The 27,901-nt window shown below is 35.7% G+C and overlaps 1 protein-coding gene across 4 annotated transcripts; it reads left to right on the forward strand.

Moving 5' to 3' along the window:
- hdac11 (histone deacetylase 11) lies at positions 1-26,563 on the forward strand. Of its 4 annotated transcripts, XM_084395320.1 has the most exons (12): positions 876-1,058; positions 1,256-1,354; positions 1,515-1,564; positions 1,743-1,891; positions 2,388-2,488; positions 4,171-4,287; positions 9,640-9,682; positions 10,719-10,795; positions 11,561-11,623; positions 17,808-17,904; positions 21,964-22,142; positions 23,383-26,563. In XM_084395320.1, the coding sequence occupies exons 3-12, from the start codon at positions 1,527-1,529 to the stop codon at positions 23,605-23,607; spliced, it is 1,089 nt and encodes a 362-aa protein (XP_084251446.1). In that variant the 5' UTR covers positions 876-1,058; positions 1,256-1,354; positions 1,515-1,526; the 3' UTR covers positions 23,608-26,563. The 4 variants fall into 4 exon arrangements, with proteins under 4 accessions (XP_084251448.1, XP_084251447.1, XP_084251445.1 ...); XM_084395322.1 differs by lacking the exons at positions 876-1,058; positions 1,256-1,354 and adding an exon at positions 1-88; XM_084395321.1 differs by lacking the exon at positions 1,256-1,354 and having other exon boundaries at positions 829-1,058.
- Positions 26,564-27,901: the final 1,338 nt, after the last annotated feature.

Raw genomic sequence — 27,901 nt, forward strand, 5'->3', positions numbered from 1 at the left:
CGGCTGGGGGACATGTTTACCAGATATTTATAGTAACTAACTCTTGGGACAGCGGGACATGGGGACATGTTTACCCTAAATAAATGAGGTGAAGTACAAGTTTTATCTCCCATACATTATTGGAATTATGCTTACATGCCTCAATACAAATGCATTGATTAAAAATTAGATTTTCTGGCAGGTCATTTCTACACTCAAAAAAATTATTGGCTTTAATTGACTTTTTGATTTCAACAGGTTCCACATAACTGGGTTACGTTAAACAAACATAATTTGTTCATGTAACTTCAACATCATGGAATGAAGTCATTTTAAGCAGCAAAAATAAAAAAAAATTGTATAAATAACATCATGTTTTGGTGTCCTCAGGTGAATTGGCTCACATCAGAAATTCTCAACGGTAGGGTCTTTTCTGAAAAGACAAAAAATCTAATAATAAAGCGCAACTAAGCATGTAACCATGCATGCATCGGGCTAATTAGACTTGTAATTAGTAGAAAAGAGTGTCATGGAACTATTTAGTTATGTTTTATTATGTATAATATATTAAAATTAGTGTTTTTATATTTAAAATAATAGCAATATAATTGATATTTGATACAAGATACATTTATTTATCAGACTTTGTAAAGTGAAATCTGGGTTCTGAAAAAAAAAGAAGCAAAAACACTGTCTTATATGATTGTTTCATATTATGCCAAATACATTTGAATAATAATTATTATTATTTATAGAGTAATGTTGAATTATGAATTGATTTTTGTCGGTGTACATCTCATTTTAACTAGTATAAATCTAATTTTAGAAAGTTTAGAGTTCAACTACGTAGTTGTCATAATGACGTAGTGAGGGACGCGAGCGTAAGAAACGCAGCTGCACTTCAGGAGGGGAGGAACAATATTAAACGTGCGCACAATCCTCTTGACTGCAAATGTTTGAGAGAAACAACATTAATATCTATTAAGTGGATGGTTGCATCATGTGTTCTGTCCATAATAGACGCATAGACGACGAATAATTTCACCGTAAACATAAGAGAAATATAAAATGGCTAGCAGGTGAGTCGTGCCGATTTCACATTTACAGCGATTTTTTTCAAGCAGGACAAAAAGAAAATGCCTATGTAAAGTTGGGTCCGGCTTGCAACGAGTATTTTACACGTCGCGTTAGGTCCATTTGGTTTATCTGGAGACTTTGGGAAGGATATTCTAAAGCGAAAATATTTCCTGAACAGTTGCGTCTTCCAAATTCCTAGGGCGCATGCGCTAGACATGCAAAGCTTCCTGGGATGTGTAGTTTTTGCTATTGAAGCTTTGGTGAGGCTTGATACTACAAAGAGTAAATCAAATACGAGGTATGCATATTAGTTCCTACAATATTGTTCTTGCCATAGTCATACATTTTTAGATGAATGACAACTATGAAATAAAAATCAACATGCATAAAGAATCCTTACAGAAAGAGAATCCCACACATAAAGTGATTTGCACTAATGTTGTTTTTTATGTTTCAAGCTGAAATTTGACATGCTGTCAAAAAAAGAAGATTCAGGAGGAAAGAAAGGGTAGGTATTGTTTAAAAAAAAAAAAAAAGTACACATCTGACAATGTGCTGTAATTTTTTACTACACATTTGTAATGCAATATAAAGGATAATTTATATTCAGATGGTCATTATTGCAAAATTAACCCTGACGCTCACATGAGCATGATTATTTAGATTACATATTCGTCTTTCCACAGTTCCCACCAAACTGAACTTTACACAGAGGTCCCTGCGACATGCCTGCCTATTGTCTATTCCCCTGAGTACAACATCACCTTCATGGGACTGGAAAAGCTGCATCCCTTTGACGCTGGCAAATGGGGCAAGGTCATTCGCTTCTTGAAAGGTGTGCAGCACCACTGCAGGTGCAGTTTGCCAGAGAGGCACTCTGACCAGTGCGTAAGATGATCTATGAAATACGAGACAAATTAATTGGAGAATCAAAGAGAGCTGCAAGTCAGTGCAGGAATGGAGGGTGGAGGGTGAAGGGGGTGGGTATACTGTAGGTGGAGGGATGTAGAGAAGGATGGAGAGAGGAGCAATCAGTGAGGCAGAGATAATGAGGGAAGCTGAACTCCCCTCGGGAACAGGAGCAAGAGGATGTTGGATTCTCTGCTGCTGCTGCAAGGTCAGGGGCAAAGTGTAACTCTGGCAGCTCTTCAGATAAACTAGTCCGCAGCGCAAGCTCTTTTTCCTCATTAGTTCACTTAACAACGCAGAATGTCTACCCTTACTAGGAGATTTGCTGAGCTTCCATGGCTCAGCGTGTATTTTTATTTAAGTGTCAGATATTCATGTTCACATTCATTTCGCTTTCGTATGATACATTGATTTGTTTCCAGAAGAGCAGTTCATCACCGATGAGATCATCGTTCCAGCCCGGGAGGCCAGCGAGGCGGATCTTCTTGTGGTTCACACTGCGCGTTACCTGAACAGACTCAAGGTAGAGATGCAGTGCTGTGTCCGTGCCCTGACCTTTGTTTTCACCTTTTCCTGGCACCCATAATTCCATATACTGATGGCAAAAGGTTACTATAAGCAATACAAAAAGTCAATTATAAAAGCAGCATTCTGATTTTCTAATTGGTTTATCCTTTACCTCAAATTTGCTGGCAATAATTGCAAATGTACTTATTGTAGACCTTCTATGAGATCAGTGCCAAAAGAAGAATCCATTTTAATCTATTATAGTCCCATTGTGACTGTGTGGACATGCCTTACTTTATCAAAAAGACACCTAGACTTCCTATTTCATCTCACCAGAAATGAGCCAGTGATGCACAGAGGAAGTGTACAATAGTAAATTGCGCTGGATTACTCAGTGCAGGCCTTTATTTCGGTCCAAATCAATCAGTTCGCAGTCTTCTGCAAAGATTGCAGTCTGCCAAGAATCTCAAACGCTCCCATGAGTCAGCTGCTCCAACATGCAGTCTGCGCAGTGAGGATGATTTAAAGGAGCAGTTCACACATAAATTCAAATTATATAATTATATACTCATCCAGGTGTTGTTCCAAACCCGTGAGCTGTATAATATTCAACTCAACCAAAAACTACTCTGTGAATACCAACTGAAGTAAACTTTAGGCTTTGTGTGTAAAATTGTTAAGTATGATGTGTAAAATGATTATACAATTATATAACTCAAAACACTAGGACAACTAGAGCTTCCTTGCTGTTATTTTGCGGTGCGTGACCTTTTTTTATTATATCAATTTCAACTGAGATTGTTCACTTGGATAACATTTTACTTTTGCCTTGGGGCTGTGGATTCAGTGCAGATGTTTTGCCGCTGAAAAAGATACTGGCATAGAATTGAGATTGTTCAAATGAAGATCACAATTAATTGGAAAATCAATATTTGTACCCATCCCTTGCAAGAAACAATGGCGTAATATTGTGTGGCATTTTAAGACGTTGTCAATATGAATGTAAGAGAAATGTGAAGAGTCTTCAACATTTTTCATTTTGTGTTCATGGAAAAATAACAGCATTTTGATTTAGAATCACACGACCGTGAGTAAATAATTCTTCGTTTGTGGGGGAACCTTCTTTCCTTTTTAGTTAATAGGCCTTCCAGCCCCTGAATGGACGTATTTGAAACTGTATTTGTTGCATGTGTTGCTTCAGTGGTCGCTTACTGCAGCTGAATCCCGCTGCTCTCTGCTCACTTATGAAGGCTTATCGTCCAACTACTTGGTCACCCTTTAAATCGGCTTTGTGTATGTATTCTCTCTTTCCCTTAATGCATGCAGAACGCTATCTTGGAGGGCTCCAGAGAGGTATCTGAGTTCTACTCTGACCGAATATTTTGTACTTGCTTCACACTTTTTCACTTTTTAAAATGCATTAGTACAGTCTATTTATCCTGCTTTAACATTTTGCCACCAGTTTGCATTTCCACTAAATGATCACCTGTATCATATATATTCCACTCCCTGAAGCTAGATTTGAAACCTTATTTGAAAATGCTTTCCGGTTTGTTTTGTTTTTTGTTTTTTTTCACAATATCCAAGAAGAAATTGTGACATTATTTTCATTATAATTTAGAAGTCATTGTAATTATAATTTAGACTCAGGTACCAGGATTGCTTACCTAATGAGCATGTGATTTCTCCTACCCTCAGTGGTCTCTGGTAGTTGCCACCATCACAGAGATCCCACCTCTCCTGTTCCTGCCCAACTTCCTGGTACAGCGTAAAGTTCTGAAACCTTTGCGAACGCAAACAGGAGGAACCATCATGGTAGGTTTCAAATCTCCATTTCACCTAGAAATGTGAGTGTCGAGATTAAAACATACTCAAGATAGGGAATTTATGTTCATGCTAAACTTTTTAGCTTTGCACAGTGAATTCTGACTTATTGAACAGTTTGATATCATAATTCTGCACTGTTATGTCTCTTGTCTAACCCTCTTGGCCTCAGGAGATTTAGGTGTTCACCTCATTTGTTCAGACAGTCACACTTTTCCTGTGAGATCCATGACAAATACTGTTTTTTTTTTTTTTTTTTGGTTATAAGTTTTCTTTACCTCTTGTCAAAAAAAGGAAGGTGTACAGTGTTCCATTCTCTCATAAAAATATTCTGATGGCAATATTCTTTTAGCGTCCCAACGTACAGTAATATAAAACAAAAAAATATATGATTTGGAACACAGTTTAACAGAAACTTTTTGTACACCCTTACTTTTTGTAAAAAGTCCTGCACAATGTTGTAGCTTGCAAATGTTTATTAGATTTTTTTGATCAAAATTAGTTGTTTTTTTTCTATACCTTTTTATTGAAGGTATAAAATAAAGATTTTCAAGTTACAGCGATGTGTGAGACTTTTTCTGGTTCAATACAACACAGATCTGTGGGACTATTATGATCAGAAAAATAATAAAATTCACCTGTAGGACATCAAACGGAATAATAAAAAAAAAATCTTTAAGTGTTTTAAAGTTTTATAGCTGCCCAAGTTATTTCCTTTTATTGTCCAGCAGCAAGACGTTTTAACAACGCAATACAAATAGGGGTAATATGATAGATTACACATCGCTACAAATAGAATAAGAGGTCAAAAGAAAATCCTTCGGTTTATCCAGTGGTATCTCATGAGATTCTGAAGGTCTTAAGATTCTATACAAGATCGAACGTGGTCTTATTCCTAATGCTGTGTTTATGTTGCAATTGAGAAGCACAAAGAAAAGAAATGCTGCTTTAGGATTTTTCAGTAGGGTTTGTACAACTGCAGGTGTTACTGCTCGGAGAATTTAATACAATGAGTCATCATCTTGCTTAAGCTCCAGCTCCATGGAGTATTGTTCAAAGTTTTACTAGGAAATAGGAACATTTGGTGACAGAAAGTTGTTTGTGAGGGCCTAGTTTGGGCCTCTCATTGGCATAAGTTGAAAAACCTGGGGAGGAACAGCCGGTAGGAAAGGCTCTGAACATCTGTGATAGAGACGCTCGGAGGAGTTTCTCACAGGTAACACAACCGCATTAACAGCCTCTTTTGAAGCTATCATAGAAACAGACACATTACTGGCTGCTTTTTTGCTTGCAAGTTAAGCAGAAGAAAATAAAGGCTGAAAGTGCTACTTTAATTCCTAATGAGTTTTCAGTGTTTTATTTCTCAGAGGAAGTTTCTGTTTTTGGATCTTAATAACCAGCTTGGATGTTTGTGCACTTGAGCCCATGACAGTTTTCTCTGTAGGAAAGATTGTTTGATGTTTAAGTAGTTGTATTTAAATATTTTATTTGCTCAAATTTAAGCAATAAGTACACAATGAGAACACAACTGAGAATTTCTACCACTTCCAAGACCATTTGGTATCTCTACCAAGACACAAATCTGAATAAAAAAATCTATAATAAGAGTAATGCTTGATTTTTCTCAGGAAAATGTGAGTAGTGCTTGCCTGTAAAAAGTGCCACAATGCTAGGATAATGGCAGGGCAAGTCTTTTCGAATCTTCAAATCAACTGAAACAGTTTCTTCACAAAATGATTTACTGTTGATTAGAACAGAATAAAAAAATTGAGCAATAAAGCAGTAAAGACCCCAACATTTATTTTGACTCATCAGTTCTTTTCACAAAAAAAGTGAAAATAGAGGTTACAGTGAGACAGTTATATAAATGAGGGCCATTTTTTGAGGATTTAAAAGGAAATGTGAAGCTTATAATTTTAAATAAGCACTTACATTAATTGTTCTGTTTAAGCTTGTGTATTATTTGAGCTGTAAAGTTGTTTAATCATACTTTTAACAGTTGTTTTAGGGTGTTGTGTTGACATGGCAATAGAGTTGTAAAATGTAATATAGCTTAGCAAGCAATTTTTTCACGCTAAAATCATCTCAACACATTTTGGTTACGTCTTGTGGCTGTACTGTTAAAACAGTATTTTACTGTTTAGAGATTGTCCCGATCACTTTTATCGTAAGTGCCTCACTGTAACCCTGATTTTTGCTTTTATAGAGGAAAAGGATGGTCAAGTGGAAATGAACAATGCTGTTGATTGAGCTGAACCAGGGATATTCCTTTAAGGCACGCCGTTGTCAATCTTCTACCAGCAGTACCATCTTGAGGACGTCCTTCCCTAGTGCAAATTTCTATCCTCCCTGTTATTCCAGCAATGTAAAAGACTGCAGTAAACTACATTGCAGTATGCCAGGTGTTCTCCACAGTGCATCTGCGCTCTGACAGACTGCACTGCGCGGCAGACGAACTCGCGATGAGTGTGCTCCACACGTCCCTCTCAGCCCGAGAACATAATTATACCTCCCATTGAGCCCTTCTCACGGCCTGCTAATTGACTGCCATTTCAGTCAGCAGTCGACAGGCTAGATGGAGCTGTAGTTCTGGTTCGGGAAACATGGGAGTGTGTGCGGGCCGTCCCCGTTTTAGGTAGTGCGCAAAGAAGTTCAAGGTTAGACAGCGTCCACTGTGTAATCGTGGGCGTTTGGGAGGAATTATCATAATGGGCAGACTCGTGTCATTAATCTCTGCTCTATTGTTGTGGATTTGTTTATTATCAGTCTTAATGTGACAATTATGAATGAGATCAGATGTGCTCACTTTGTTTTGCTTTAATAGCACTACTTCAGTTACAAATAGTGTAGTCGAGCTGTAGAAAATGATTTTAGAGATGCAGAATGTGGCAGTGGATGTTTATATAAATTGATGCTTTTCACACAGAGTGGTCGTTATGTCATTTAGGTTGTTCGACTAAAAATAGCATTGATTCTGAATAGGATATGGTGCCCACATATCAGGGCTGAAAAATAAGGATGGCCCAGGGCCAGTGTGAATGAACGACTTCTAAACATGTAAATTAGAAGGCAAGACGAAAGAATGAAAGGCATTGCTAGTACACAAATTTGTGTTCACTATACATACTGATACAGTGCTTAGGGATCTAGAGAGTGAAATGAAACACAAGTGGATTTGTCAAATTATTCAAGCGGTGTGATAGACTTTGCATCAGAATGTGATAGAATAAATAAATCAATAATGTTTTGCACTATATTTCATCATATTACAGCAACATTCAGCAATAAATGACATTTTAAAATATATTAAAATAGGAAAAAGTGTCCGGTAGTGTTTGTGTGTATATACAGAATATTTATACAGTATATACCAGGCAGCTGAACTAAATCTGATCTACTGGCCCAAAAATCCATCTTTTATTGAGGGCGTGTATAGCTTTTTCCATGTTGCATTTTCTGTTTTGTTGAGAGCACTGGTTGATTTGAATAAAATATTAATCATGAGTAAATTTATATGCACTCTGGTCCTTGAATTGATTGAAATGATTGCAGACTCAAACTTTTGATGCAGTTTTACTGATGGATCTCCTATCAGTAGAAACCCCAAAGAGAGGGAGAGCAGGAGAAAGTTAAAAAGGAAAGATAGAGCTGAGTTGAGCTTAGATGTGCCTCCTAGGAACAGCTAAGGGCTCCAGGCTCACTGATAACCTTCTCCTTATGCAAAGCCATGCACTGGCTGCTGCCAGGGGATTGAGCTCAAGAGCAGCGTGTGTGTGTGCGTGTGCATGCGTGTGCATGCGTGTGCGTGTGCGTGCATGTGTGAAGCTCTCTTCTTAGTTGGCTCTCTACTTCACGAGTGACTGAAAGTAGCTTTAAATGCACTCAGAGGTGTCATGAGTGCATTGGTTGTGTATCAATTCTAGATGCTGTTAGACTTGTCTTAAATTCTAAAATCTCAGTGTTCGTAATAAGCAAGCTACACCAATCAGAAATAATACTGCATAGTTACTGCTATTTTTCATGGAATTGCTTGTTTTTGTAAAGGTGTTTTATGGATGTTTTTGAAAAGTTTTAAGAATTGCTGTCAAATATCAAATTAAAAAAGTTTTCCTTACAGTGCTTTAAGTTTGTGTATTGATTGTCTTTGCATTTTAAATGTTCTGTTCTTACCATGAAAATATTTTTGGTCAGTAATATTTAATTTAGTTTTTGAAAGAAATGAATACTTTTAGAAATTGATACAAAAAATCTATTTCAAATAAATACTGTTCCTTTAAACAATCATTAAAGAATAATCATTTCATCAAATATCCACAAAAATAGCAAGCAGCAATAATATTTCATAGTACTGTTTTTAGTATATATTTTTAATCCAAATCAATTCAGCCTTGGTGAGCATAAGAGACTTATTTCTGAACATCAAAAAAACCTTACTGACCCCAAACTTTTGAACGGGAATATGTAGCCTATATATAGAGAATAAAAATAAAAAAACTATTTATGGAAAATGCCCTCCAAAAAAACAAACCAATAAAGGCAGTACCACTCTTGATGTCACTGCAGATACGAAGTCCTGTACCAAGTACTCAAAGCTTCCAAAGGCTCACGGAGGCAATTAGATTACTTGTGACAAGATGAAATGATAAAAGGAAACGCGGTTTGGTCTCATTTTAGAAGATGAGCGAAAAGCTGATTATTATTTCAACAAAGCAGCATCAAGTTTTCTTTTTATTGCAAACCTCATTGGAATGTGCTACTCTTGGATGATGGTCTTATCAGTGATAGGCAAATGGATAACCCTTGCTGTGATGGAAAAGCCATTTCCTGTTATTCCACTGCCATTACATGTGTGCGATAGATTGGATTTTCCCTATGTGAATGTGAGGTAATAACAGAAATAGCGCAAAACTAAGATAAGTGAATAAGGGAAAGAATACGAGGAAACCATTAACAACTGAAATAAATGTCTAAAATGAGTGTTTTTTTTTATATATTAGAAATGTGCAGGCTCTGTAAAAAGCTGCACTAAACCCCTCTTAAGCCATTAGTAGACTATATATGCACAGAACTTCTGTGTGAAGTTGAAAAGATTTGTAATCAGAGATGAAAGAAGTTCAGATAATGTTGAATCCTCCCTCAGCTTTAGTGCCAAGTTACTCTGCTTTTGATTTATCTGGCACATGAACAATCTGTTTTTCTGTTAATTTATTGATGACTGGAAAGGAAAAAAAAAATGCTAGCTGGAAAAATGAGACCGACCATGAGTCTCTCTCTCTCTCTCTCTCTCTCTCTCTCTCTCTCTCTCTCTCTCTCTCTCTCTCTCTCTCTCTCTCTCATACCTAGGCTGGAAAGCTGGCAATGGATCGAGGATGGGCAATAAATGTGGGTGAGTTCTCTTTCTGATGCTCCCCATCATCACTCGAAAACAATTGCAGTGAGAATAAGTGCATCTTACTGTGCTCCCTGCATATTTGATTCCAGCTCAGGCATACTATTGATCATTTTTAAGTAGTGATTCTCAAACATCCTAATAGTGCCTAGTCACAAGAAGTTCCCTCTAATTTTGTCGACGTTCAGTTGAACTCTCTTTGAGTTCAAGCTTAAGGACTGTCTAAGTGACAATGTCCTATTTTACATATATTTTATATGTATTAAAATTGCATATAACATTTTTTAATTTAACATGAAAAAAAGACAAAAATAAAATCAAAAACCTTAATGTAACATTTTATAATTACATAAAATAATATTATTTTTTAACTGTCACGTTGTGTGGTCCTGTACTGGTCAAATTTGAGAACCCCTGCTTTAAAGAAATTTGTTAAAAAGGAATTTCTTTTTAATATTAAGATGTAACAGGGTTGTCCTATTGGTAACTTCATTCAAAAATTCCCCAAATATGGCTATGTATCGATGCATTCAATATTCTATTCTCATCCTCGTTTCTGAAGAAAGTTGGGGGGAAAGCGTGGCTCCTGCTAGCTCAGCCATTTCCCTCAGGCCGTTCTTCTAAAACAGAGCTGCTCTTTGCCTTTGCATTGCTAAACATTAATATACAACGGGCGACTGTTCATTCAAATGCGCGCGTTGTTCCTCGAAGGGTGTTGCACAGTAATTGAAAGGTGTGAATCAGTAAGCGGGGTCGTGTGAATAAGCAATAAATGCTAATCAGCAACCGGCCCGTTCCCATACAGGAGCTTCCGGAGTGCAGAGTCATTTAATGAGGCTAAATGTGGCGGGTCATGGAAGGACAGATCAGATCTGTTGCCTGAATGTATAAATATGATCCTAATTAAAAGCTAGTCTCTCAATCACCTGTGTTTTGAGGGAACATTCAAAGGGAAATCTTCTGGTGGCACTGGAAAACAGGCGCCATTTTTCTACACCATTCACTGAGCTGACCTTTTTCTGGTCTCTTGCAGGAGGAGGCTTCCACCACTGCTCTAGTGACAAAGGAGGAGGTTTTTGTGCCTATGCTGACATCACACTAGCAATCAAGGTGAAATGTTTGCACCAAAACACTAGAGAATGGCACTCTATCATCAGCTATTTATTAGTCATATACAGCGGTTGTAAATCATATGAATTATGAATAATATGAAACTTTCTCATTATCTTGAACAGTTTAAATCTTTGACCAGTTGTTGGCTGAAATTGTTTTTTCAAATGAGCATTGCCAATAAATAATATTTTGAAGTTGAATGAATAGTTATTTTCAGAGTTAACTTAAAAATATATATTCTTTTTTATTTAATTTTAAAAATGATATCAAATATTTAAAATAAGTGAATATTTAAACAATATTTTTAAATGCATATAGTCGGCCGATTGTTTTTAAATCACACAACGACCTAAATCAGCTGATGCCAATTATATCCAAAGTACTTTTTTTATGTTGGAATTGAGCACTTTCGGTAGTGGATTTGCTATCATGTTCAGTATAGTTGCTGTTTGGTCATTTTAAAAAGTAATAATTTTACTCTATTTAAGAAATAAACAGACTAGAGATAAGAGGCATAAACATGTCATTAAATCTTTTTACTTTTGAAAATCATGTATCATTTTCCTGCATAGACTTGTGTGCAGGAATATCATCTATGGAATCTGGGCATTTACTGAAACTCATATATTGATTTCTTTCCCCCCCCCCACATTCATTCCACTCTCAGACTGTTGCTATGTCGTGAGATCCACAAACCTCTTTGCAATTTGTTCCTCTGTCAGGCACAACCTAACTTCCTCCCTTGTGTGTTTCCCTCTGCAGTTTCTCTTTGAGAGGGTGGAGGGAGTTGCCAGGGCCACCATCATCGATCTAGACGCCCATCAGGTGAGCAGTCCTTTTCCAACTCCACTCTGTCAGTCAATGGAATTGACGCTGTAGACGAGATAATACCCCCTTTTGGAGGTGAAATCAATAGTTCTGCGCTCCGATTACTTGTATGCAACAGCTTTGACTCATTTGCAGCTGAAATTTGCTTTCTTCTGTTGTCGTGGCTCCGTTAGTGTTGGCTGTTGAGTGTGTCATTATGATGATTGCCATGGCAATTACTACCCTATAATGGTAGTTTTTTGAGTCAAGTGTGTTATGATATCATACATGTTCTTAAAGTGTGTAATGAGGTGATAGCTTTTTCTGTAATTCTTTTACCATCTCATAAGAGCGTTAAATAGTCACACCGTACATGTTTTATTAATAAAATATGACTGTTCTTTAATCATTTTCACTATTACAGGTTTTATGATCCTTAACTGGAAGTCTAGAATGCAAATCGGCCATATGCCAGTCTGTGTTTTATCCTTAACATCATGATATTTACTTGGTCACAAGTGTATTTATAGGGTGACACACAACTGAATTAACACAAAAACAATTAAGCACTTGTGAGATTGTATGTTCACCTTAGACCATGACCATTTTTCCCATGCTATTAAAGGGATACTCCACTTTAAAATGAAAATTCTGTCATCATATATTCACCCTCATGTTGTTTCAATCCTTTATGAATTTCTTTCTTCTGCTGAACAGAAAGGAAGATATTTAGAAGAATATCAGTAACCAGACAGTTTCTGGTCTCATTGACTTCCATAGTATATTTTTTTCCTACTATGGAAGTCAATGAGACCAGAAACTGTCTGGTTACTGACATTCTTCTAAATATCTTCCTTTCTGTTCAGCAGAAGAAAGAAATTCATACAGGTTTGATACAACATGAGGGTGAGTATATGATGACAGAATTTTCATTTTAAAGTGGAGTATCCCTTTAAAGTCGGCATCTTTTGTAACATTGTGAATGTCTTTAGTGCACTTTTGATCAGTTTAATGAATCATTGTAAATCCAAGACATGGTTGAAGAGAATAAATACAAACAGTCTTTAATGAACCAGGAGAATAGTCAGGAGAATCAATATAACAGACGTAAACCAAAGACAACAATTGACCGCGAACATGGGGAGTATAAATACACAGAACTAAACGAGACACAGGTGGGATTAAACAGTAACCAAGGTAACAAACAGGAACAATTAGTAACTAAGGGTACGTTTACACGACAGCGATGTACTAAAAACGGAAATGTTTTTCCTTTGCGGTTTTCGCATACATACGACATCATTTTCACTTTGAAACCTGTTTTCAAAAAGTTTGCGGTCCCCCAAAAGCTGTTATGTAAATAAACAGCCAAAACTCATTAAAAAGTTTTCCGTTTTTAGTTGAAAACGGTGCCATGTAAACGGCCCCTTAGGGGATGAAAACTGATATGAGAGGAAACACAGGCACATGACAAAAAAGTAAACACAATGAAACTCAGTGTGACCCTGACGAATAAAAGTATTCATTTCTTTGAAAAACAACAACGATCAGACTGACCTTAAACTTTTAGAGTACATATTTATTATTCCAGCCACCCATATCAATCAACCACTAGGCTTAACGTGTCATATCCTTCCTTCCTTAATTGGTGTAAATCAACATGTTTCCCTCTAATTTGCAGTTTATTGCACTCTCCTTCCTAATGAGTCACCTCCCCTGCTAATTAGCCCAGCCTATTAATTAAGTTCTCATGGACCCAGGAGCTGTTGTTCTTGATAATTCTGGTGCTACAGTAGCACATAAAACTGCCATAAGCATTTTTAAGTGTGGCTTGATTGTAATTATGGTCTTTTGCTCATCGACTAAGCCAACAAGATCAGATCAATACCATTGCTGGGTGAATAATTCATGGAGGGCCACAAGCAGAACAAAGGTGGGAATCTTCATGTTGGCATATAAATGGGCCTGAAAGCGCTGTCTCAGCTGGGTTTAAAGGCTGTGAAAATATCGAGAGGGGAGAAATGGGCGTTGAAGCTCCAATTAAAGGCTTAAAATTATGACATGTAATGGCAGATGCTGGTCTCTGAAGGCGACATCAGTTGCATATATGAATTCATAAGTGTGTGCTAATAACCAGGATTATCTGCACAATGAGATGACAAATTGTTAGTCCCCTGTATGATGAAATATTAAAAAATCAAACTACTTAAAGTAGTTGTTATAGCATCCCTGGAATGTTACATACCCCAAAATGACTTAAAGCAACAATTATTATTGTTTAATGAAATATTTCAGTATTAGAAATGATTTATTCATGCACGTAATTTATTGTGCGATAACAGTTATATCTCTTCTCTTCTCTGATGTTTACAGGTGTGAGGGTGGGACAAGACACTCACATGAGATCACAGCAATAACAAACCACAACCATCCAATGAATTATTGATGGACAAAATCAAGTCCCACCCTACATTTTTACCGATTCGACAAGCCGCTTCACTTATCACAATAGGCTGGAAAATTATGTTTCGAAATGACATTTGGTTATTAAAGCAGTAAGTCTCGCCCCTCGTCTGCCAAAAATAAAAGTGTTCGAGCAATCAAAAGCAGCAGGCGAGAGGAGACCAAGCGCGAGAGCGGGGAATGATAATGCGCGCACGCGTGATGGCTTGTATTGCGTGCAGAGGAGATGTCATGCGTGCGCGCAGGGTTTGAATGAGTTCGCAAGTTCCCGTTTCCTCGCGTGTAGATCTGTTATCCTCTAGCGAATGTCATTTACTGCGTGCGCCAGCATCAGTTGTGCGCTCCGTTAATTTTGTCATTGATTTGCCGCCATAGTTATGGGAGTAATACAATTGAGTATTCAGCTGGTCTCGTGATTCAAACTGGCCATGAGACAACCGGTTTAATAGGCTACTGATATATATTTTTCAAGTACTATACACACTCTTTGTGTAAAACTTTTTAATGAGGAAAAAACCTTTTTCAAAGGTGCTATTGGATTGTGCACTATATTATTATATTATTTGTGCACTTTGTATTAATACACTATATTATTATTATTATTTTATAAGATTAATATTATTGTATTATTTTTATTAATATGAATATTATTTATTACTATTATTTGTAATATATTGAATTAGCTTTTATTTGTCTATGTTAGTTTTAATAAAAATTGTAGTTATATATATTTAAACTTGGCTTGTATTTACACCCGCCAAATGCTGGTGGATTTCAGCAGTGCCGTGAAACGCAGTCACTCCTAATAGCCACTTTGGTGGGTTGAAATTTCTATATAATATAAATTTTTCAGTTGTAGTCTTTTAAAAAGGCATCTGAAATTATAAACTAAGTGCAATGTAGTGTTGTCAAAAATATAGATTTTTCGATACATATCAATAGTGAAATATCTGAAACGCTTCCATTACTCATTTTCTGCAGAATAGATACACAATACCAGCTGCACTTTCTTGCTCTCTCATCTCTCCGACAGTGAGTTGACACACTAACCCGCCTCCACTCACTCGCTTGTTTCATTTGCTCCGAATGAATATTGTTTGTGTTACAGGGCTTAAATTTCGGCATGGGGTTGTGCGTATTGGGCATAATTTTACTCATTCCCGCAGATTTTGCGCACACATAAAGCCGCCTCTCAGTACTAATTGAGTTAGGTTTTGTTGCTTATTGCGCTTAAACAGTCAAATACACACAAAATAATGTCAAAATGCCGGCCTTGGAGAGTATTCACGTAAACACAGTCAGTTAATGGTTTAAGTGAACATAAACAGTTGAGAAAGAAAACGCACGTGTAACGGTATAATGGGTCATTGCATCAGGTCTTTAAGTGACAGCAGCCTAATATACTGGTACCTGTTGCCAAATTATGAGATAATATTAAAAATATCTATATGGCAGTTTTTCCCCATGGTATTGATGTCAAAATTGTGGCCAGTGAAAATGCTAAGTGGCTAGTAACTTTGGAAAGCCACTAGCCACAGTGGCTAGTGGGCATTAGCTTTAATTTATTTTTCAGTTTTAGTTTGAGTAAGTTTAATTATTTAACTTAAGCTTGTTTTATATCAGTTAGTTGCCAAAATGACATTCCTAATCATTTATTTGATAATAATCTCAGCATCTGTTAGCATCTCTCTGACTTTAGAGTTTATGATCATTTAATGTTATCACATATTCAAACAGCATCCTCTTTGACCGCCTATAGCAAACTAAAGAGGGAAAATCTACATGAAAACAATGAAATGGTCCATCTGACAGTTCCAGCATGTGCTTGTATTAGCAAACAAGCCTTTAGGCGTTCCAGTTCCGAGTTGATTGCAGACTTGGTCTCTGATGCAGAAATACTGTATCTTCCATCCTCTGCTCTTATGATAGTGTTGACGCATTAGATAATATTACCATTCTATAACGGTTCACCTCTACTCATGACTATCAGTGGAACTGCTGCATGTTGAGTAATCACTCCTGTATATATTATTAATGTAAGCTGCCTCTTAGATTTCAGAGGACCAAACTCGAAATTGCTACATGGATATCTTTTTGCCAGCAGCAAGGTTTTGCTGCTTGAGTGCGCAGATGGTGCAGACAGGAGAATGTGAATGTGTCCCTAACGCCTGGTTCATAGTCTTGTAATTGGCTAACGGTCTGAGCAGAGAGACAGGGATATTTTGGAGTAAGAGGCTGTAGTCGTACACATGAGTTGCGGGCCTTGCAGCAGTTTAAATTAAAAGTGACAATAGCCAGACACTGTACATGACAGATGAGGAGGATGGAATGAAGTGGGATGGAAATGTTTTGACTTCAGAACACAGAGCTCAACACTTAGCATCTGAGGAAAAGCTCATCTCCGCATCTCTCGCTGTCAAAAACAAAAGCAGTTGTGCTCACACTGGACACATGTAATAGACTGCATTATAGTATTTTTGACAAGCAGTTTGGAGATTTTTTGAGAGTTCACATAAAATGGGTGAATTGTGTTGTAAAATATAATAATTGTACAATAGATATTTTTGTTGATTGAGAACATAGATAGGACAGGAATTTTTGGGCAGAGTAAAATACACTGGAATATACTGTAAACATAATTGTATTGGGTTACACTTTATTTTAAGGTGTCATTGTTACAGTGTAATTATATATTTAAGTACTGAGTAATATTAAGCAACTACATTACTATAGGGTTAGGGTAGGATTATGATTTGTTAGAGGGTTAGTTGCATGTAATTATGCATAATTTACTGTTATTACTATGGTAAGTACATGTAACATATATAACAAGGACACTGTAAAATAAAGTGTGTGTTGTTTTCATCAGATACAGTAAAAAATATGTAAATAAAAGTAAATTAATTTTACCTGAAGAGCTTTGTAGTGAAAATATACATTTTACTGCCTTATTATTATTATTATTGTTGTTATTATTATTATTATTATTATTATTATGCTATTATTATGTCCTGCTTAGCTCATATCAACACATTTGACCATATTGGAATGGAAGATTCTTCTGATTCCGCCCCATGAGACAACCTGCTTCATGTACAATAAAACTGCCTTTTTATTAGGCTATGGATGTATATTTTTCAAGAACTATTCATATCCTTTGTGTAAAACAATTTTGGTGCTATTGGATTGTGCATTTTTGATTAGTGTTTTTATTTTTTTATATATTTTTTTTGCTTTTTTTATTTTTTACTGATTAGTCAAAGTGACAGGACATCATTCAGTGTTATTGATACACTATTATTTTAACATATTATTATTATTATTATTATTATTTATTATTATTATATAAGATTAATATTATTTTATTATTTTATTATTATTTATGTGTTGCTATTATTTTTAATAAATTGGATTAGCTTTTATTTTATATATATTAGTTTTCATTTTAATTTTATTTAATTTTATTTATTTATTTATTTATTTTAGTCATATTGGAATGTATAATTCTTCTGATTTTCTACCAAAATCAGTGCAGAAAATGCATACAGCACGGATTATTTCCTAGATCAGAGAATGATTTAAAAACCACTAGACCAAATCTTTATTTTAATACACTGTAGTTAGAAACCAGCAGTGGCGTTAGTCTTTGATCATTAATAGTCTTAGTTGTAGTTGTTAGTACAAACAGCAGGAATCAATGTAATCCAAACTTATATCTGCTCTTTGATGCATATTGCAGGGAAATGGCCACGAGCGGGATTTCCTGGATGACAGACGCGTTTACATAATGGATGTCTATAATCGTCACATCTATCCAGGAGATGGATATGCAAAGAGTGAGTTAAAGTGCATTTGAGTGTGTAAATGGGCATTTGAAGTGATCCTGATTATGTAAAGATATCCTGTCCCACAGTGATACGAGAAGATGAAGAGCTTTAGATCATGGTTTTCTGTCTGATTTAGCCTGGACATGCTCTTTATTTGCATATCTATAGATATTCTCACACACTCAACAATAATGGGATACTGAGATGGAGACAAATGAAAGGAAATCTGGGAAGAAGGTAAAGTACTTTTGCTCTCCTACAGGGGGCAGTGTCCTGCAACCCTCATGGTACTGTGAGCTGTTTACTCACTGCCTTATGGTTGAATGTTCTCTTCATCATCCACATTTCTCTTGTTACTTTAACCGTCTTATTTATACTGGCATGGCAAATTAAAAGGGATGTCAGTGCAGTTTGCAATATATATTAGGTTTTTTTGTTCATAATAAAATGTTTCCTCACATCTACATGCCAAACGGACTGACTCTCTTACCTTACAGTAAAACAAAATATTTTAATGGAAAATATAAAATGCAGATGCATCCCTGGTTTACTATATACTTTATTAATTTTACAAAATGTATCCTAAGATTTGAAATCCATCTTTTTGTCTTTGAATGAGACCGTATTCACCATTCAAATTCTGATAATTGATCATTTCATTGTCATATTTGCATACTGAATTGTGATTCGTCGTCTTTTTCTGCCTCACTTGCACTGATATTTCCTTCAGTAAATGTTTTGATTGATATGTTGGATATCAAAGAAACAGCCCACAGTGGTTTGAAGGAACACGCTTCAACTGGCACCGATATGGTCACATTAAAATCTTCGTCAATTAACGCATCCGGTATTTGCGCTGTTCTAACTCGCTCTGTCAAACATTTGACTAGGAGTGACAGAAACATTGCTGTTCTGTTAAGCTCCAGTGCACACTGTGCGACAACTTGTCAAACCTGAGATGATTTCATTAAAGCATTTACATACCGTAACCAGCTAAACATAAGGTTTTATAAACATATAATGTTCTGACTTAAACTTCCCCTCGCTCTATTGAAGGCATGTCCTGGCTTCCCATGATAAGTTTCTCTTGGCCTCGTTTTCCTTAAAATTTTCATTAGTTTCTTTCTAAGCCATTTTCCCTCTGTGATTTCTCAGTATGTTCAAAAGAGAAAGTACCTCCGTTTTCTGACTTTGTGTATCCGTGGTCCTCTCATCTGCCTGTAAAGGCACATGAGACTAATTAGTCTTAAAAGCCTCAGAGAAAGCAAAGTATTGTGCTCTATTTGCCTTTAAACCAGGCTTAAATAAATGAAAGAACACCTTACATTAGTTTTTACCTTTTTAAAGGAAATAGTTATTACTTTTCAGTTACACACATAACCATTTTGGTGATGAAGCAAGAAAAATGCTTAGTGGCTTTCCCCCCCAGGTTTTTAGAGGGAATTTTTATTTATTTATTTTTTCAGAAAATGGGCATAACTTAAAGGACTTGTTTGCCCCAAAATGAAAAGTCTGTCATCATTTACTTTACCCTTATACCTGTATATTTCAAATAATTTGTTTACTGTGAAACAGTAAATATTTAGTGCATACTGTCAAGCCTGTTCTTTTAGTGTAGTTTAGTTTAGTTTATTGGTTTATAATAATGTGGACAACCTCTTTTAATGAAAAGAGCAGCTTTAGCCTCTACGGCTAATTTCCAGCTGTAGTCCCCAGCCAGTTGTTAATTGGCATACATCAATAAATACATTACAATTAAAACAAGGCTTAAGCAAGAGCTTAGACAAACAGACAAGGTGGCACAAAATTAAAACAGACAAGCAAGCACAAATTGCAAAGACATAAAAGCAGGTCAAGCAATAAACTAGAGAAAATTGACACAAAAAATAATCATGCAGAGGCCACATTGAAGCACATACAGGACATAGCATTGAAGCAGCCTGCAGAGATCAAGTGGCAGAAGCATGATCATGTCACATCTAGTGCGCACATCACATCTAGCATATTAATGTGTGCAGGTGTAATTGTCGATTAGCCAATTTTTAAGGTGTGCAATAAAAGTCGAATACATATGTATGTTTTTAATTGTAATGGGCAATGAGTTCCAGTTATGTATTGCAGTAAATGAAAATGATAATTGACCAAATGTACTTTTTCTAAGTGGGATTACTAGGTCGCCACGTGTGGTGCTTCTGGTATTATGACTGCTGTTATTACATTGGATTATGAATGAATTGAAAGGAGGCGGAGCGGTATTATGTATTAGTTTTTGCATACAGGTAAAGTAAATGGTGACCATGAATATCAAGCAATTAGCTAAAGCTATTATATGACTTCAAAAGGCTTGGAATATAGCTCATTTTGCCTACTTTTATGATGTTTTAATGGTGTGTTTTTTTTTTTTTTGGACCTTGACAGCCCTTACGGAACAAAAATATATGGGACTGTACTGCAAAATATAATGCAGTGTATTACATAATACATTTCCAGATATGGGAAACTAGTGCTTACAGTTTTCAATATACTGCAGTATATGCATTGACCATGTATGGCTATATATTAATGAATATAAAGTATTTATAAATGAAGACAAAAATAGCATTACATGTAATATTCCCAAAGTTTTATCCTTTATTGTGCACATATATTTCAAATACATGTTCCCATATAAATGTGAATGTATGTTCATACATATATATACACACGCACATTTACGGAATGAGTTACGACAGATTTCTAGTTCCCAGCATGCTTTGCTTCTGACTGACTTCTGAAAGGAGAGCAGATGTTAAAATTAAGTGTTATTTAATGTGTTTTGCTCAATATTAATGTAGGGGGAGATCTGTTAGTGTTTAATGTTCTATTATTTTGGAATTTAAAAGTTTTTCTGGTATGTCTGAGTTTTTGGGGTCACCGTTGTGCTGAAGTAGAGCCTGTGGTTAGGTTGACGATTGGCCGGAGAACAATAAGACTATAATTGCTATAATTAAAAGTAATGGCTGTGCACTCCTCAGCACAGTGATAGTCTCTTGGTTAAGTACTTTAGTGCATGCAGGTGCTTATGATAACTAGCTTGAAAATATGAAACATTTATAATGTAAATAATTAATAAATATAAGTAATATATTACAAAGTATATACTTCTCTATATATGAGTGTTTATTTTGTATGAGTAAATATATCTGCAATATATTACAAATGCAGTACCATATCTGATCACATATACATCTATATATTATGAAGTGTATTACTGAATATAAAAATACATACATTATGATATATTAGTAAATATATTGTCACATATTTTTCAATATATGAAAAGCGGCAATTCCTTATGTATTATTCAATATATTGTAATATATTAACACAATATATTATTCTGTATATTTTAGGGCTGTCAAAAGATTAATCGCGATTAATCGCATCCAAAATAAAAGTTTGTGTTTACATAATATATGTGTGTGTACTGTGTATAATTATTTTGTATATATCAATACACACACATGCATGTATATATTTAAGAAATATTTGCATACATATACTATATTTATATATAATTTATATTATATATAAATATTTTTTTATATATATAAATTACACATTTTTCTTAAATATATGCAAGCATGTGTGTGTATTGATATATACAAAATAATTATACACAGTACACACACATATATTATGTAAACACAAACTTTTATTTTGGATGCGATTAATCGCGATTAATCTTTTGACAGCCCTAGTATATTTTCAAATGTACAGTTAAACCATTATTGATCATTCATTTGTGGGAAATATATTTTCGTTCCGTAAGGGAGCTCTTGGTCCCTATTCACTTTCATTGTATCAAAAAGAGCAACTTAGACATTTTTTGAAGAATGTTTTGGAACCACACATTACAGAATTTGCATTTTTAGGTGAACTAACCCTTTTAATAAGTTACTTTGTCCATCATTTGAATGTAACTTCAATGAATTGCCGTTATCTACTCGCTCACACTTTACCTCCCTTTGTCTTTATCTGCTGTTAAGGTGATGAAAACCTAATTTAGTCTTCGTTTTCTGACTTCAGGGGCGATTAAACGAAAAGTGGAGCTCGACTGGGGCACAGAAGACATGGAGTATCTACAGAAGGTGGAGCTCCATTCAGAAGGAGCGCTGAATGAAGTAAGGCCTGACATTATCATATATAATGCAGGCACGGACATCCTTGACGGAGACGCTCTCGGAGGTCTGGCTATATCCCCACAGGTACAGCTGTCCTTCATTCTCCCTTTCTGTCCTCCATATCAGATCTTAGATGCACTGTTTTAAAAGACTCACTTCTTCGGCAGGGTTTCCTAGCCTGGTCAATAAACTCCTGTATCAATTATTCAGGCTTGCTTTACAGTATGAACATGCCGTAGCACTGAAGGATGTCTTCATTTTGAGAAGATTCGAGGAAAGACTTTTATTAAAATAATATATCATATAGTGCATTAATGGTGACAGTGTTTGATATCGTGACCCTGTGCCATTGTGACATGTTATATCTAATAAATCAGATGATATTAGGTCATTTCTGTACTTTTTTCTGTACCAGCCCTACAAATTTTAATTTTATATAATTAAATAATAATACATTTAATAATATTCAATTATTAAATGTTTTAACTTTTTTTTTTATTTAACTTTTTTAACTTTTTTTTATCAAAGCTGTTACCATTTTTTTCCAGTAAAATTATCCAATCATATATATAAAGCAAAAGATTGTATAAGATATTAAGACTTGGGTAACACTTTACAATATGACCCGGTCCCATTAGTGCATTATAATGCATTTACTAACATTTACTAACAACGAGCAAAACAATATTGTCATCTTTTTTAACATTAATTTATAAAACTACTAATAAAAATACGACTGTTCATTGTGAGTTCAAGCCCATTAAATAATATTAACAGATACAACTTTTGATTTGAATAATGTATTAGTAAATGTTGAAATAATAGATATTTTTCACTGTTAGGTCATGTTAAATAATGTAATGTTAACGAATGGAACCTTATTGTAGTGTTACGAATACTTGTTTTCAAGGAATTTATATTAATACACAAAAAAATTTCTTACACTATTGGCATATTATTTTTTGTATATTTCTTTCTTGTTGTAAACTAAAACGTCGTCATTGTTTTTATTTTATTTTACTTTTGCTTAAAAAAAAACTTGTCAACAGTATAAAAATCCATCTGTCTGGGCAGGCTTTGTTGCCACTCTGAACTTCTTCAAACTAATTTACAAGTAGAAAATAGGCCAGTCAACCTTATTATACCTAACTCTGAAGAGAGAGATAAAATATTAGCTTAGCTGATTGGACCAATTAAAATTCTCCTCACATAATAAATGTTCTTTTAATTTTTAATTCATTTCAAATTGATAATTTGCTAAAATGACTGATTACACATGAAAACATATTAAACACTTTGGCAAAATATTTTCCCCCTCTTTCAGGGTATCGTAAAGAGAGATGAGATCATCTTCAGGGCAGCCCGGCGACGAGGAATACCCATCCTTATGGTGACATCAGGAGGCTACCAGAAGAAGACCGCCCGCATCATCGCGGACTCCATTCTGAATCTGCACAGACAGGGTTTGATTGGTGAAGAGGCTGTTGAGGGTGCGGGACCCTCACATGTGCCGTTAATGATGACCAAATCCGCGTTGGCTGCCATTTAAGCTCTCCTGATCTTGGACGTTGTCAAGTGTGTCAAACACACTGTTAATTTACCTAATGCAAAAATTCTGAACTAATATATAATATTCTGGACAGGGGTGGTTTGGTGGTTTGAACCGAGATTGACTCAGGATAGTTTTCGTAGTTCAACGTTTTGAACTATTTAACTCATATGTAGTTGTTTTTTTGTGATAGTTTATAATGAAATTTGAAATGTTTTCCATTTTCCCGGTATTTCTGAGGGTGTTTTATGCAATGCTTGTTTGCACATTAAATTCTTAGAGGAATAGTTTACTTAAAGAATTCTGTCATCATTTGCTCGCCCTCATTACAAATCCACTCAATTTCATAATACGGAAATGCACGTTTCTCATTTTGTGTTTCACTGAAGAAAGAAAGTTTGGAATGACAGGGTTTTCATTGTTGGGTGAACTATTCCTTTAAATCTTTTTAATGCCCACAGATTGGAAGGGAATTGATTGCTTATCAGATTCAAAAAAATAAAATAAAAACTATCTAAGGGATATTGTACATTCATACGTTCCTCTAGAAATCCCCAGTTTGAGATACACAAGAAACATTTACCGTATGATTTTACTGAGCGATTTGTGGCAGCTCTCTCAAACACTAGATTAGATTCATTCCAAATTGAATTATAGCATTATGAATCAATTTTGGATTAATTACAGATTCCTCATTGTCTCGACCTACTCTGCTATAACGCCTTAAATTATTCTGTGACATTAAATGGAAGTTGCTCTTAGAGACGTGCTTTTGTGACCCTTTCGTTTTAGCAGCACGCAGGAATTCTCATTTGTGTGCATCAGCAGGTGGACCACTGTCAGTCTGAGTGCTTTCTATCATATTACACCTGGCAGGCTTTTGAAATGTCTTCAAGCTAAGGCCAGGGCTCTCTCTATTAGGAAATGAAACTCTTCATTGGAAAGTCTGAGAGACACTGCAGTTGGTTTCCAGTGACAGTTCTAAAGCCGTGATCTTGTCTGATTCAATTGAACAAAATGGTTCCTGTCATCTAGAGAATAAATAGGAGATGATGGCAGTTTTTCTTTTCTTTTCTTTGTTCTAGTGTGAAATCAAGATTATTAGTCTTTTTTGTTTAAATATGTATTGTATGATTTTATTTTTAGACCTCAAGTGTAGAAGAGTCTAGAAAAATCTTTGGTGTGTAAACGAGATTTTGAAAAAGAGTTTATTACTCCAGACAGATTTACCATTGGTTTTGTCACTTTATTGGCATATTAAGCTTTGAATTTATTTGAAGATATGGTTCACCCAGAAATGATTCTGACATAATTTATTTACCCTTATGTCTTTCCAGATCTGTTTGACTTTTTTTCTTGTGGGACACAAGTAGGAGCGTGGTGATTTTCCTGGTGATGGAAAAAAATATGATATGGTAAAAATAATTATATTTTTATGCTTTTGTGTTCACTCATGAAACTTTTGTGTTCCCCCTGAGACACTTTGTGTTCGCTTACTTTTTTCAGGGAAGCGCAAACAGTTTTTCAAGTTAACTCGAAGTTTCTAGCGGAAACGCAAACTTTTGTGAGCAAACGCAATGCATTGGAATGAAATTATTCTTCTCATATTTTTCTGGTCACTATCCACTTTCATTGTATAGAAAAAAGTTTTGCAGAAAAAAATCAAACAACAGGATAGTAAATGATGATAGACTTTAAAAAAAAAATTAAACGAACTATCACTTTTATTTAGTTTTATTTCAAGCTCAAGGTTGATATTCAGAGGGTTGTCTTTGTAAGGAGCGAGTTATGAGTCATGAACTTTGTGTAAGGCACTTATACTCAGGTTGCAGGGGTCATTTTCATGACTCCGTAGTCGTAGAAACTATCTCCACCATCCCTGTTCATGTGGTGACTAATAAAAACGTACTGGTGTTAGTGGCCCTCCAGACCTTTCTGCACTAAATTGCTCTTAGAGCACATAATAATATAAAAACATTGCTCTGTTTGTTTGAGCATCCCGACCAGCCCTACATAGCTAACTTGCATCAACCAATGGCATGATTTTGGGGTGGGACTATATTTTAGTGTGGCTAATGGCAGATAGGCGCAGAATATTTGATGGCGCTTGTGGTACAGAAACAATGTACTTGTTCAAATCTACTGAAATAATAGGATTGTTATTTATTTTATGATTTGTATCCCGTTCCATGTATCCTGCTTTGAGACTTTAAGTATAGCAGGTTATAAAAGAGAAGAGAAGAGAGCTCCAATTTGGTGAGGTTCTTTTGCGAATGGCAACATTTAAAAGTTATTAATTATTTTTAGGTCTCGGGTTGAGGTTATGAGTCTGATATTGCACTCGGGTGCTGGAGGGATCTTGGTAATGGACACTAATGAGTATAGTAGGGCTCTTTTCGTCCCTTTCTTTTTCTTTTTAATGAAAGCCGTCAAAAGGATGCGTATTGAGGACACTTGAAAGATGTGAACCCTTTAGGTCTAGCCAGCAGTTTAATGGATCCGTACATGAAAAGGACCACTGTGGTCCTGCTTGAACAAATGTCTTGGCTTAATGATGAGTATTTCATGCGCTCGGATCTAAATGGTTTGGTTAATAACATTGCATAATAGTGATTTTTCTGTATGAACACTATAGACATAATGCACTTGTGATTTTTGCCACTTTATGAAACATTCCTTTGTTTTGAATGATTTTTTTTATCTGAAATTACTACTCTTATTCAACTGATTAATCATATCATGTCTATTTAAACCTGTGTTTCATGTATAGAAATACTTTAGCACTTGGGTAATATATACAGTACATTTATACATCAATTCTAGTGCTTGTTAACATCTAACAAATGTGCCAAATGTTTTCATGTTGGGTTTGTTGTGTTCTTTTGTACCTGGCCCTTTTTATTTAATACCATTTTCATGTAAGAACAGGGAAAATAAATCAAGTCTAACAATGCAATTACCGAAGACCTCATGTTTATTGTATACTATATCTGTTAGCATTTCATAAGATTTATATGACTTTTTTCCATCAGCATGACATCTTCAGACACCTGCTGGTTTATTGTTTGAAATCCTCGCCACAACCGTAAAAGATTAATGTTGAAAGCAAGAGCTGAGCGGTAGGACAAATGTGCTGTATTATTCATCATCTCTGCTTTCAGTCTCTTTGTTGGCGTGTTTGTTTTGCAGTGCAAAAGCAGATATAATCTGTTTATACTGACAGTTCAGTATGTGTGTTCCCAGGGAATCAAACCCATGACCTTGGCGTTGCGAGTGGCAGTTGAGCTGGATGCCCATGACGTGGATATTCTTTCAGATGAGGTGAATGATTTGCAACCATTTGTTCCACTGTTTTTCTAATCTAAAAGCCAAAAAACTACACCCACCGCTCTGAGCTTTCCGGTATGCCACCCGTACGCATGTCCCTCCCATACTCCACCCGCCAATGATGTCATGAGTTATTCCAGGAGGTGTCTATGACTCCGCAATTAAACGTCCAGAGCTCACTGGCGTCATGCAAGGTGTCTGCCTGAGAGCTACAAAAGCAGCTCAGATGTCTTTATTTAGACACCCCATCGCCACCGTTTTACAGGCTCTCATTAACCGCTGCTATGCCCTGTTTACACAGTCTGAGGTAATGAGTATGGGTCCCTTGTTCCTTACTCTTCAGCCTGATTAAGAACTTTCTTGGGCGTTTGTTCAAGGAGAGATGCTAGAGTGGTCTCTCTCGACTCATTTAGGCATGGCAATGGGGAAGCTATGAATCTTTGAGATTACTTTTGAGTGGCGTTGAACGAAAAATGCGATTTTGTTGGATACTAAATAGTTCATTTTGAGTGCCGAGCGGGACTGTGCAGCCAGTCGCATGTGTCTGTCTACATTTATTGAGTTATTTAAATGTATTTTATTTATGAACAAAGTTTACAGTTCCACCGTTCAGTCACTCCTGGCTTGGAACTTTATTATACAGTTGCTGAATTGGATTCAGCCTTGGAAACCTACAATCAGTAATATCCTTTGAAGTCTCAGTGGGCTGTTTACCTCCGTGTGAGGCGGTTTAACCTTGAAAATGTACTCTCAAGTTTGACTGAAATTACAGTAAGCAGGAAGGGATGTTTGATCTCAAGAATGTGTGGAGGACAATGTCATATTCCAAATGTTGGTAAATAAGGAATTGTTCACCCTAAAATGAACATTTATTCATCTTCATGTCTTTCGTGAAACACAGAATGAAATATTTGGTGGAATGTCAAAGCTGTTCTTTTTCTGCCATGCACCAAAAAAGGACAAAAAA

The sequence above is a fragment of the Rutilus rutilus genome (genome assembly GCF_951802725.1).
Source record: "Rutilus rutilus genome assembly, chromosome: 22".
Lineage (NCBI taxonomy): Eukaryota > Metazoa > Chordata > Actinopteri > Cypriniformes > Leuciscidae > Rutilus > Rutilus rutilus.

Bases quoted from the DNA above. Each gene is read 5' to 3' on its own strand.
- hdac11 (XM_084395322.1), top strand. From the start codon at position 1,527: ATGCTGTCAAAAAAAGAAGATTCAGGAGGAAAGAAAGG. The intron at 2,489-4,170 runs GTAGAGATGCAG...TCCTACCCTCAG, and splicing joins GTTACCTGAACAGACTCAAG to TGGTCTCTGGTAGTTGCCAC. The intron at 4,288-9,639 runs GTAGGTTTCAAA...TCTCATACCTAG, and splicing joins AAACAGGAGGAACCATCATG to GCTGGAAAGCTGGCAATGGA.